This window comes from Rhinatrema bivittatum, chromosome 3, assembly GCF_901001135.1.
Source record: "Rhinatrema bivittatum chromosome 3, aRhiBiv1.1, whole genome shotgun sequence".
NCBI lineage: Eukaryota > Metazoa > Chordata > Amphibia > Gymnophiona > Rhinatrematidae > Rhinatrema > Rhinatrema bivittatum.
In genome coordinates, this window is record NC_042617.1 from 103,533,510 (window position 1) to 103,546,146 (window position 12,637).

A 12,637-nucleotide genomic window follows, 5' to 3' on the forward strand; every position below is an offset into this window, starting at 1 on the left:
GGCAACTGTGTTCTGTAATAGTTAAAGACTTCCAAGAGAGATAAGTGGCAAATCTCAATAAAGGATGTTGCAATAGTCAATTCTTGACAGAATGAGACCATGCATTAGTGTCTGGACATCATGGAGTTCAAGAAAGGGTTTCATCTGATGAATAAATGGAAGATGAAAAAACAAAAACTATATCATAGATATCTGAGTATTGAAGGAAAGGTTGGAATCATTCTTTACATCAAGTATTGGAATTGACTCAGATGGAAAGAGCTGCATACCAGGCACACAAGGATTTCTGATTAGGGGCTTGGCTTTCCTTGTAATCCACAGAGCTTTAGATTTTTCTGGATTTACTTTGTTTCTAGTCCTTTAACCATAGAGCTATAGCATCAACTCAAGAGTTGAAACCATCTGGTTCCTCCACATAATTGCATTGGAGATGAGCAATATCTCGACATCTTCACCAAAGAAGAAAGTGTTAAATCCATTACTCTGCATAAGAATGGCTAAGGGGGATAGACAGAGATTTAAAAAGGAACTAAAATAACACCTTGTGGCATACCACATTTGAGCAGTCTTGACTCAGATAGTTTATTAGCCCAACTGACCCAACAAGAATGGCTAGATAGGTAGGAGACAAACCAAACTACAAGACTGCCTCTGAAAATTACTCTCCCTGAGTGTTTTGTTGAGGCTATCCTGGTGATTCGGTGGCAGTGTTGTATGCTGCCATCCACGAGACCTGGATTTGATGCCTAGTATCCAAGCCTCTGCTTCTCAGGCTAGCTGGGGCTGAGGGTGCTGTGGGAACAGCATTCACAGGTCCTCAAGGGGAGGTTATCTTACCACATCATACAGTAGTAACATCTAGTGGCTAGATTCATAGCACATGTATAGTATACTGGATTCTGTAAGGAGCCATGGTTTGTGGACCCTGATTGAGGACTATCGATGTCATGGATAGATTAAATGGTGAGGTGAGAGAGAAGGTTAAATAATGGCGGTTCATCTGTACTCCTGCATGCTGCTGTGCAGAGGGACCTGAGTTCAAGTCACAGCTTGGGTCTTCCTGGGTCAACCAAGGCTTGGGGTGTTGTTGGGAGGCATTAATCACAACCTCTAGCTGGATGAAAATGTCAGTTGCCATGCAAGAGCATCACCTAGTGACTGGATTTAGGGCTGATGATTGCAGGGTTTCAGAAGGTGCATGGCCTCCAGCCGAGGATTGTCACTGCAGTGACCTGGACTAAAGTAAGTTGGGAGGAGATATAAAATAGGGAAACAAATTTCCAGGTAGTTGCTAAAGAAGACACATGGCGTCATTTTCCAGCTCTGGTTCTGATTTTGAGCTGGAAGCCCAAAGACACAGGAGGAAACTGAGAAGTCAAAAAAATAAAAAGGGAAAATATCAAGTAGCTGCCAAAAAAAGGTTTCTGGTGCTGTAGAGTAAGAGAGGCCTCTGTTCCAAGTGAGCTAGAAGCCCAAAAGGGTGCTGGAGGAAACTAGCCGATCAAAAAATAAAGTAGAGTACTGAAGTCAATATTCAGTGGGCTGGTGAGCAGGAAAGTTACCTGGCTAACTTTGCCTGGATATTCAGCACCACTTAGCCAGAGGAGTATTCACTGAATATACCCAGTCATAGTTACCTAGGTAACCAGACGACAGCTATTTTCCAACCAGACTCACCCAGCTAACTTTAGGTGGGCAGCACAGAATATGAGTTCAGCCACACTGGAACGCTTCCATCACCGCCTCTTTAACAGGTTAACCACACAAAATTTAGGAGCAGGATCTGGGGGTTGAGGGGCAAATCTTGAAATTATGGGTTTTGTCCGAGTAACTTCAAAAGTTACCTAGACAATGCCTTTGAATATCGACCTCATTCTGTTTAAGAATCAATTTGAATTTGAAAGGTGGTCTGCAAACTTTGAGGAATTTTTTTTTTTTTCCTGTAAAAGGGATTTTGGTATATGTATCTTGTGGAATTGTGTACCTTTCTGTTTTAATCCAGATGCTAAAATAATTCTTGATGCATTGATTTTTGTTTAAGACATGCAGAGCCTGGAAAAGTTACTGCGGGATGCGGTGGTGAATGGCCAACCTCGCAGCCACAGAGCCTGGAGAAAAATCCTCATCCTGGTCGAGGGTATATACAGGTAGACAGAGCTTTCCTGCATTCTTCATGGGCTATGAGTGAAGGAAGGAAGCCAGGACTGGGACATCATGGAGCACAGTGTTTAAGAAAATTAACTGGACTGGAACAGGATTTTCTGTAGCTCCAAAGAACCTCCTGGCTTTCTGCTAGAGCTCCAAGCATCACTTGTCACCAAGGATTTCACTCCTGTTATATGCATGCATGGAAGGACATTTCTGGTGCTTGAAGCTTCTCTGTGTGGGCAGTAAGCACAGAAAAGTACGTGTGAAGCCATGCCCAGGGCCTGCTAAACTGGGCGTTTTCAATAATGTCCAGCAATTTCACACGCACAGACACTGCTGCAACCTCCACGGTGCTATCCTAGGCAACACATGAATGCTCTCTAGGTCAGTGGTTCTCAACCTTTTTCCTGTCATGACACACTTGATGGACAGTGCTCACTTGTGTGACACACCACTCACAATAATCCCCAGCTTAGCTAAAAAAAAAAATAAAATAAAAAAGCCTAAGAATGAGACAAAAGAAAGATAAGAGTATTCTCTCTGAACAGAAATACATTTTTGGTCAAACTGCATTCTCTGTCCCCCATGATGGGGCCATCAACCTTTTTTCTTCAGCTGTCACTCTTGGGCCCAGCAGGGGAAGATAGAATCAGTTATCACTAGCCCAGAAGAGAGAGAGGATTGCCATTTCTCACTGGGCTCCAGCAGGAATGGAGGACAGGAACTGTGTCCTACTGGGCTCAGTGGGTGAAGAAGTCTGCTTTGTGATCCCTACAGCCCTGTGCACCCTCCCTCCCCACAGAACTAAAAACCATGCATTTGTAATAGATTTTATATGAAAAATGACATTAAAAGTACAGTCTGAGGTAAAAAATATCACATGTACATTATATTTACATGCGCTGTTGTGGCACCAACCAGAAAATCTTGTAAAAAAGTTTAAAAAAAAAAAAAAAAAAGGCATTTGGAACCCATATCACATTAGGCCTATTGTAACATGTTGAGTGTGGGCTTAGCACTCAGAAAGTCACAAGTAAAATAATTATAACAATATAGTAAAACCTCCATACTAAAAAAAAAACTAAGTGCCAGCACGCAAACGGTAACAGCCCTACTTATGAAAAAGTAGAAGTGCTAATATTATACCAGGCCCTAAAATACCAATACACCTCATATTAGGAAAATAGAACAAGCCAGGCTGGTATAGATCCCTACACAAAAACTACACTCTAGCAGAATACCTCACCTCTGTCATACATGCAGAATACAGATGGACAAAATCAAGTACAGAGTAAAAAGAGCATACTGTAAGCATGAATAGAAATATACAGACAAAAACTGAACTGGAAACCACAACAGTACAACAATGGAAAAACAGAATCACCATTCCTCATAAAAAAAAAAATCAGTCATACTAATACATATTTCATTACAGCTGAAGAACAGAATAACATCCAAATATTAAAACTAATAAGGATAAAAAAAAAAAATCCCCAGCTCTCCATACCTGGGACCTTCTGATTTCACGGTGCCCTGAGATTGTCTTGGATTAATAAGAGGAGAAGGAGTGCATGTATGTATCATATATGCACATACTGTCTCCCTTACTCTCATATGCTCAGTCTCACTTGTACAAACACACAGACTGTCTCTCACTCGCTTTTGCTAAGTCTTGTGCATACACACACGTACATGCAGGTTCTCTCACTTTCACGTGCTCAGCCTCACACAGGCATGCATACACAGGCTGTCCCTCACTCTCATGTGCTTAGTCTCACATAGGCAAACACACACAGGCTGTCTCATGCTGTCTTTCTCTCACATGCTCAGTCTCACACAGGATCTCTCTCATTCATGTGCTCAGTCTCACACAGGTACACACACAGGCAGTCTTATTCTCACATGCTCATTCTGACACAGGCATACATATACACAGTCTCTCACTCTCACATGCTCAGTCTCACACAGTATTACATACACGCAGTCTCTCACTCTCACATGCTCAGTCTCACACAGTATTACATACACGCAGTCTCTCATTCTCACATGCTCAGTTTCACACAGTCATACACACACAGTCTCAGTCTAGCACAGGCTGTCTCATTCAAGTGCTGAGCCTCAGACAGGCAAACACACACACAGGCTGTCTCACTTTCACATGCAGTGTCTCACATAGGCAAACACTCTCATATGCTTTGTCTCATTCTCACATGCTCAGTCTCACACAGGCGCGCACACACACGCGCTGTTTCTCTCCTCCTGGAAGCACAAGTAACAGCAGCAGCTGCTTGAAACTTCAGCCTGTCCACCTTCAGCCCCTGTGGCCAATGGGACTTGTTCTCTTTCTTGGAGCCATGGGGACTGACACTGTACCTCTTCAAATTTGGCTCGCACTGCTCCTTCTCTTGTTCCTGCGCGGGTCCATCTCACTTCCTCTTCTGGGCCATGTCAATAAGGAGGCCCTATAACCCATGCAAGCCCCTATCTTCACATGTTCTTTCTAGATGGTTGGTTCCTGCTGCAGTCGTCTCTGCTGCTACGTTCCACCCGGGCTTGAAAATGCTGACAGCCCGGGCGGAGGAGGAGATCTCTACATTTCGCTGCAGCAGAGGAGGGGGAGGGAAGATTAGCCGCATCAGCAGGAGACCAGGGAGCGTGATATTCTGACAGCGGAAGCAGCAACACACCAGCTTGTGCATTGCATCACAGTGGTGTGTCGTGACACACTGGTTGAGAATCACTGCTCTAGGTGACAATGGAGGGGGGAAGAGGGGAGACAAATTGGGGTTAATGTATAAAAACAAAGCAAAGTAAATCAAAAGCACAGGAAAGTAGGCTGATTGGTATGGTCATTTCATTTAGCAGCTCTTTGGGGAAAGCACTACATTGCATCAGACAGTTGTTATGTGCTGCTGTGTCAGATTATTAATGAGCTGAGGCAGTAAATCACTGTTAATCCCTCCCCCCCCCCCCCCCCCCCAGTGGCTGCATTCTCAATCAGGCCGATATAGTACCGGCAGAGCGCGCTGTTAACCCGCAATTGGCCGCGTGTTTTGGATGCGCTAGCTTTACCCCTTATTCAGTAAGGGGTAATAGTGCGTCCAAAACGCGAGTCTAAGCCCCCCTGAACCTAATAGCGCCCTCAACTTGCAAATACAAGTCGATGGCCCTATTAAGTACAGAAAAGCAGTAAAAACTGCTTTTCTGTGCACCTTCCGACTTAATATCATGGCGATATTAAGTCGGAGGTCCCGAAAGTTTAAAAAAAAAAATTTTTTTTGAAATAGGCTTGCGGGTTGAAAACCAGACGCTCAATTTTGCCAGCGTCCGGTTTCCGAACCCGTGGCTGTCAGCGGGCTCGAGAACCGACGCCGGCAAAATTGAGCGTCGGCTGTCAAACCCGCTGACAGCCGCCGCTCCTGTCCAAAAAGAGGCGCTAGGGACGCGCTAGTGTCCCTAGCGTCTCTTTTTACCGCCAGCCCTAATTTAAATAAATTAACTTACTGTATCGCGCGCACAGGAGAGTGGCCTGGGCGCTCGCCGACTCTCCCGTGATTTTTACTGTATCGGCCCATATAATAGTGTCGTTTTTTGATGCCTCCAAACTCACCCTAGCCTTTTTCAGCAAAGCTGTGCTGGCTGTTTGTCGTACTGCATCTAGATTTTCTTCTGCATAATTTTTGCCAGCTGCCGCTGATGAGGGAAAAAAAGAACAAATCAATTTTTCTCTAAATACCTCCTGAAGGTACTTTAGAACCAAATGACTGATCTGCTGATGCACTGCAGACCAGAAACTTCCCTGTATCAGGTTTAAATACAGCTGTTCCAGTCAAAGTACTTTGATCATAAAGAGTAACACATTACAGACAAACTTTTTTTTTTTTTTCCCATCGCTGTATGTAGCCTGCAAACACATTTCCCCAAATAGGGTTTGCAAAACAGTTGCTATGCAGGAAGATAGTACTGTCCCGAAAACACATTCCTTTTTCAAGCAAGCCAGTCAGGTAACAGCACCCCCAGTGGTAGAGCACTCAGCTATCATGTGCCAGCAACAATAAGACCTTTTGGTCCATGAAGGCCTCATGGGCCCACGCATGTCTAGGTAATGGAAACAGAATTCCTTGTAACAGTTGTTTTTAAGACTGTGTGAAACTGTCAAATGCCTCACTGCATCCTGGACAGAGGCAGTGTCTCACTCTGGCCGTCAGTGTCCATGCACTGTGGCAAAGCATTAAGGTTCATGTGCCACAAATACCCTCTGCTCGTGGCAACTGAATCTACAGCTAGTAATGGCATTCCCTGCTGGAGCCAGGACCAGTGTGGATGGCAGACTGAAGGCGGGAAAGAGGGCCCGGGTGAACGGTTCAAGGATGTAAATGGCAGGAAGCTTTCTGTGAGGCTATCCTAAAAATAGCAAACTGCAGGCTGGTACGGCTTACCTGTACTGAGATGAGAGGGGAAAATATCCACAGCTCCTGTGTGCTAAGCAGGGTTCCTTTGGCCAGAGCTCCTACCTGCCAGCGAGTGGGTCCTTGTCCCTCAGTATCAGGCCGATACAGTAAAGTCCGCGGGAGAGCAGGCAAAAGCGAGAGTGTCCTGTGCGAGCGATACAGTATGCAAATTAGGTCCAGCAGTAGAAAACAGGTAAAAAGCGCTAGGGACACTAGCGCGTCCCTAGCGCCTCTTTAGGGACAGGAGCGGCGGCTATTAGCGGGTTTGACGGCCGACGCTCAATTTTGCCGGCGTCTGTTCTCGAGCCCGCTGACAGCCACGGGTTCGGAAACCGGACGCCAGCAAAATTGTTCGTCCGGTTTTCAACACGCGAGCCACGGGCCTACTTCGAATTTTTTTTTCTTTTTTACTTTATTTACCCTTCGGGACTTCCGACTTAATATCGCCAGGATATTAAGTCAGAGGGTGCACAGAAAAGCAGTTTTTACTGCTTTTCTGTGCACTTCCCCGGTGCCGGCAGAAATTAGCGCCTACCTTTGGGTAGGCGCTAATTTCTTAAAGTAAAATGTGCGGCTTGGTTGCACATTTTACTTACTGAATCGCGGGGGAATAACTAATAGGGCCATCAATATGCATTTTTTTGTTGCGGGCGCTATTAAATTCGGGGGGGGGGGGTTGGACGCAGGTTTTCGACCCCTTACTGAATAAGGGGTACCGCTAGTGCATCGAAAACGTGCGTCCAATCAAGGGTTAACAGTGCACCCGTATGTAAATCCAGGATTACTGGGCCACCTCTCTTGCCTGCTGTCTGAGTGATGGGACAGTCCATCTCTGTTATGCTGTATTACCCCCACCCCACCCCCCCCCCCAAAAAAACCCAGCACCTTATGAACCTATGGACTGCACATATCTCCTTCTGGTTGTTTATTATTAGTTTCCTCTATATTGTGATGTCTGTTTTCCTTTCTGAGATTGATACCTTTTCCAGGCCTTTTATTTTAAAAGGTTTTTTGTTTTGTGTTTTTTTAAATTGAGATTTCAGATGTTAGTCCTTTGTGTGTGTTTGTGGATACCTGAGGCCTTCCCCAGGACTTAGGTGCTGATGGGTCTGTCTTCCCAGATATGTATAGAGCGCTCTGTGCCCAGCCAGCCCTGTCCTGCTGTACTCCTCCTCTTCTCCCTCCTACCCAATGCCCATCTCTGCCTCCCTACCTACCTCTTGGGCCTGTCATTTGCCAGATCCACCTTCTGCACCCAGAGATTTCCATAGTGTGGAAAACAAGGTGATGGTAGCCGCCTTCCTTTGGCATCAGTGTAAATCGCTGCTTTCCACAGGCAACCAATCAGGAGGAAGCAGCTGCATTCTTTTAACACCATGAGTTCCCAATGCGGAGCAAATGTTTGGAATCAAATGAACCCATCAAAGTGTTTGCGGGGGCGGGATGGCAATAAGCCATGTAAATCTGTTTCTCCCTTATTGAATAAGCACTTAAATTTCCATGGTGTGCGGAACTGCATGTTGCAAGTTAATTCCTCATTAACATGGTTGTGAAGTGTGTTTATGCTGATGTGTCAACCTGTGTTTAAGTGGCAAAAGTGCAACATAAAAGGTTTGGTGACTAGTGCAGTATGCGGGTATCTTATTCTTGTGCAAGTGCTCCTTAACTTTTTTCATATTTTAGCCTTTTTTTTTTTTTTTTTTTTTGTGCTCTGCTGGAAAAATGCTTTTGATGATAAATATGTAGAGGGATAAGAGGGATAAACCATTCCAATCAATAGTAATTATTTAAACCTGGGTGATTGTTTTTTTTTTTTTCTTTTCCTACTGTCCAGTATGGAAGGTTCAATTGTGCGGCTACCAGAGGTCGTGGCCTTGAAGAAGAAGTACAGAGCCTACCTCTACCTAGATGAAGCTCACAGCATCGGTGCAGTTGGGCCAACAGGCCGAGGCGTGGTGGAGTACTTTGAAGTGGATCCTGCAGAGATCGATGTGTTAATGGGAACCTTCACCAAAAGCTTTGGAGCGGCTGGAGGTTACATAGCTGGTAAGAAGGTAAGCATCAACTTTCCTGTATACTTACAATACCAGTTTTAAAAAATGCACTTGAGTATTAAGTTCCTGTTAGTGTAATCCTCTTTCATTTATAGCCAGAGCATATTTTAAGACTTTTCTAATTGCAAATCAGGTTTGAGCCATCCATTTCCCCTTTTACCTTAGCCTCAAGCAGGCACTTCCAAGGGTCTTTTTTTTTCTTGTAAATAGAGGAGCTGATTAAACTCTTAGGGGCCGATGCAATACGGTGCGCTGAGCCGGGCACACTGTCAACCTGCAGTTGGACGCGGGTTGAATAGGCGTTAATCAATCCCCTAATGTAATAAGGGGATTAGCGCATATTCAACACGCGTCCAACGCAGAGTGAATGTAATAGCGATCGTCACATGCAAATGCATGTGAATGAGGCTATTAGGCATTCACTCCCGATTAAAAAAAAAATGTGTGTCTCAGACGCACATTTAACTGTCATCTATTAACGCCTGCCTGGAGCAGAACAGACGCCGGCATCAAAAAAAAGTACAGAAAAGCAGGAAAAACTGCTATTCTGTACTGCCTCCTACTTAATATCGTTGTGATATTAAGTAGGATGAAAAATAAAAGAAATAAAAGTAAAAAAAAAATAAAAAATGTGATGGACCATCACTAAAACCGACGCAGAGTTTATTACCGTCTGTTTTCCTTACTGTTGTACCCTGGTCACGAAAACCAACGCCGGGTTTATCGGCGTCTGTTTTTGTGGCTGTCTGCCGGTAAGGAAAACCAATGCCGATAAACTCGGCGTCTGTTTTCGCGACCGGTGTACAGCGGTCACGAAAACCGATTGGGTTCGCGTTAGTGAGGATTGCGCGACCCTAGCGCCTCCTTGCCAACGTGACCTCCCCCTAATTTTAATATTGCATGGCGCCCCTCTTGGGGGCGCCTGGGACGCGTTAAGAGAGCCGCGCTGACTGTTCAACGCTCGCTTTCTACGCGACTTTATTGCATCAGCCCGAAAGTAAATGGTAGACTAGCTCGTAGCAGTCAGTGGGATTTTTCAAATAGCCCCTCTTTATAACATGAGTCGTCTCCTGCTTTTGCTCATAGCGCAGATGAAATGAAATGATTTGATGGGGTAAGAGTAGGGCCATTATGCACAACACATTAACCTAAAATTAGCAGTGCCTACTTGTGATGTTGAGGAACCTCAGTAGCAGGATTGTTTCAGTAGAAAATAAACAGGGGAAGCTTTTCCTACTTACTGGCCAAAGATGTGGTCAATATATTTTAACTTTCTCCTCTCACTAAATCTCCTTCCTCAGGGACTTCAAGTGTTGCATGTACAAAAAGGTATATCAGTCCTTCATCTCCGTATTGGTCAGATTACCTTCTCTCAGAGTTTTACTTTGTTTTGAATTATGTTTTTTTTAAATATTAGGTCCATTTTCAGCTGTTGTGCGGCTCGGCTAGTTAGCCAGATATATTTATCTGGCTACTAACTAGCAGGTTATATTTAGTGGCGTGGTTGTGCCACTGAATATACCCAGCTATCTTAAAGTTAGCCGGTTGTGTTTAACCGCCTAACTTTAGGACAGCCATACAGCTCGATCAGAGTTTGCCACATAAATTAAGCGTTAACTCCACATAACTTATGTGGCTAACTCTGCTCCAATCGGAAACGCCTTCCGCTCACCCCCGGAATGCCCCCAACTTATGCTTCTGAATTCTAGCTGCATAACTCATTATGTGGCTAGAATTTAGCCGCATTGAGCTCTCAGTATAGCCAGGTAGCCATTTAGCTGGATAACCTTTTTAGTTATCCAGCTAAATGGCTTTTGAATATCAACCTCAATATGTTTTTAACATTTTAATGTTTAATAAGTATCATATTTTATTAATTTTTATGATCCTATATTAATTGTTTTATGATAGTTTTATATTACCTTGTGCACATTTGGAAAGGCAATTTGAAAATGTGCTAGGCCAATAAGCTTCAAGGTACTTTTCAGCAGTGTGTTTGTAAACGTGTTTGTCTACTAAGCATGTGCCATGCCCTTTGTGATCTAGAAGGGAACCTCTGCCTTTTAGTTTGCAGAGTCCATTGTTCCCTCATATGGGCCAGTGCTTTCACTTGCCATTTAGTCACAAGCCCCAGAACTGCAGCTTTTCCTTATATTTTGCAATTACTTAAAAAAAAATGTAGATGATCCAATAAGGTCAGCTGTAATGAGCCTTCTGTTGTATGATAGATAGTTCTGTGGCTGCTTCAAGGTTTTACAAGGCAATGTTGAAAGCCATTTCTGTGCATAAAACAGTGTTTGTTTTGAAATGCTTAATGAGTGTTCCAACGCCTGTTCGGTAGCTACTGAAAGAAGTAATTGCTTTTAGCATAAAGAGAAAAGCATTGACTCAGTTTAATTTGTTTTCTTAAGGACCTTGTGGATTATTTAAGAACCCACTCGCACAGTGCCGTTTATGCCACCTCCATGCCTTCTCCTGTGGCACAGCAAATCATTAGGGTGATGAAATGCATCATGGGACTGGATGGGTCAACAATTGGTAAGGAATATTTCCTTATGCACAATTTATTTTTAAAGCTTTTTGTTGTCTTCCCAGTCCAGTAGTTCAAATTATTATTACTAGTCATTGCAATACAGTAAAGTACTTCTCTACTTCTGGTTAAGTTGATGATTTATATGAAGCCCTTCCATAAAAATGACCAGTTTGCCGGTCTAGCATTGTTTACTTTATATCTCTTGACCCGCCTGTTTCCATGCTAGGAATGAGCGTTTCCATGCTAGGTATGAGCGTTTGATTCCCGCTTTAGGCTGATGAGGGCTAGCAATGCTGCAGGGGCAGCACTCACAGCCTATGGAGTAAGCCCACCAGCCAAAGACCCCCTTTGTAAGGCACCCCTAATAGCCAGCATGGCAAGTAAGTGCCACCTGACTCTAAAGCTTGTTGATTTAAAGATTTGTTTCAGCACGTGGCCTGTGTGTGTGAAGTATCATGCTTCCCAAGTGAGAAAAGTGCTATCAAAAAGCCTTGGGAGGAAGCTTACCTCTGTGCAGATTCTGTACATTGTCAGGGGAATTTATAACTGCCCATATTTGTGCAAAGTCTGCAGGTACTTTTTTAGCTGCAAACTTTACACTAATTTATTTATATAAAGTACTTGCGTACTTTCCCTTTGAAAATTATTGCGGAAAAACTACCCTGCACACATTTACACTTCCTAACATGGAGGTAGATTTTCTGAGAAAAATTATGCACAAGCTTCTGAAAATTCAGGTGCGCATGCCTAATTCCTGACCCCTATGCAAGAACTCCTCTTCGTATTGCAAGTAAAAGAATACGCACAGAGACTTTCATCTGCGAACAGGGTAGTCAGTTCTTAAAAAAAAAAAAAAGAAGCTAAAGCATCATTTTGCCTGTGGAAATGGCTTTTAAAATTTTATTCTTTAAATGCTCACTTCCTTCTCTGCTCCCTTTTACCCCCTGCAATCCTAGTCTAATTATTTTAAACGAGGAAATGAAAATGTGTTGGCAGATTATATGCAAGCTATGGGGCGGATTTTAAAAGGAGCGCGATTAGCCTACTTTTGTTTGCGCTCCAGGCGCAAACAAAAGTACGCTGGATTTTAGTAGATAAGCGCGGAGTCGCGCATATCTGCTAAAAACCTGGCTCGGCACGCGCAAGGCTATGGATTTTGTATAGCCGGCGCGCGCCGAGCCGCGCAGCCTACCCCCGTTCCCTCCAAGGCCGCTCCGAAATCGGAGCGGCCTCGGGGGGAACTTTCCTTTGCCCTCCCCTCACCTTCCCCTCCCTTCCCCTACCTAACCCACCCCCCCGGCCCTGTCTAAACTTCCCCCTTACCTTTGTCGGGGGATTTACGCCTCCCAGAGGGAGGCGTAAATCCCCGCGCGTCAGCGGGCCTCCTGCGCGCCGGGACGCGACCTGGGGGCGGGTCTGGAGGGCGCGGCCACGCCCCCGGGCCCGCCCCC

At 44.5% G+C, this 12,637-nt stretch overlaps 1 protein-coding gene across 1 annotated transcript in view; it reads left to right on the top strand.

The window, feature by feature from the left end:
- LOC115086984 (serine palmitoyltransferase 3-like) overlaps positions 1–12,637 on the top strand; it is a 254,044-nt gene that overhangs the window by 185,835 nt on the left and 55,572 nt on the right. The window contains exons 7-9 of the mRNA XM_029593553.1: positions 2,042–2,147; positions 8,434–8,653; positions 11,065–11,191. Coding sequence (XP_029449413.1) covers positions 2,042–2,147; positions 8,434–8,653; positions 11,065–11,191 — 453 coding nt within the window. The remainder of the gene's footprint in view (positions 1–2,041; positions 2,148–8,433; positions 8,654–11,064; positions 11,192–12,637) is intronic.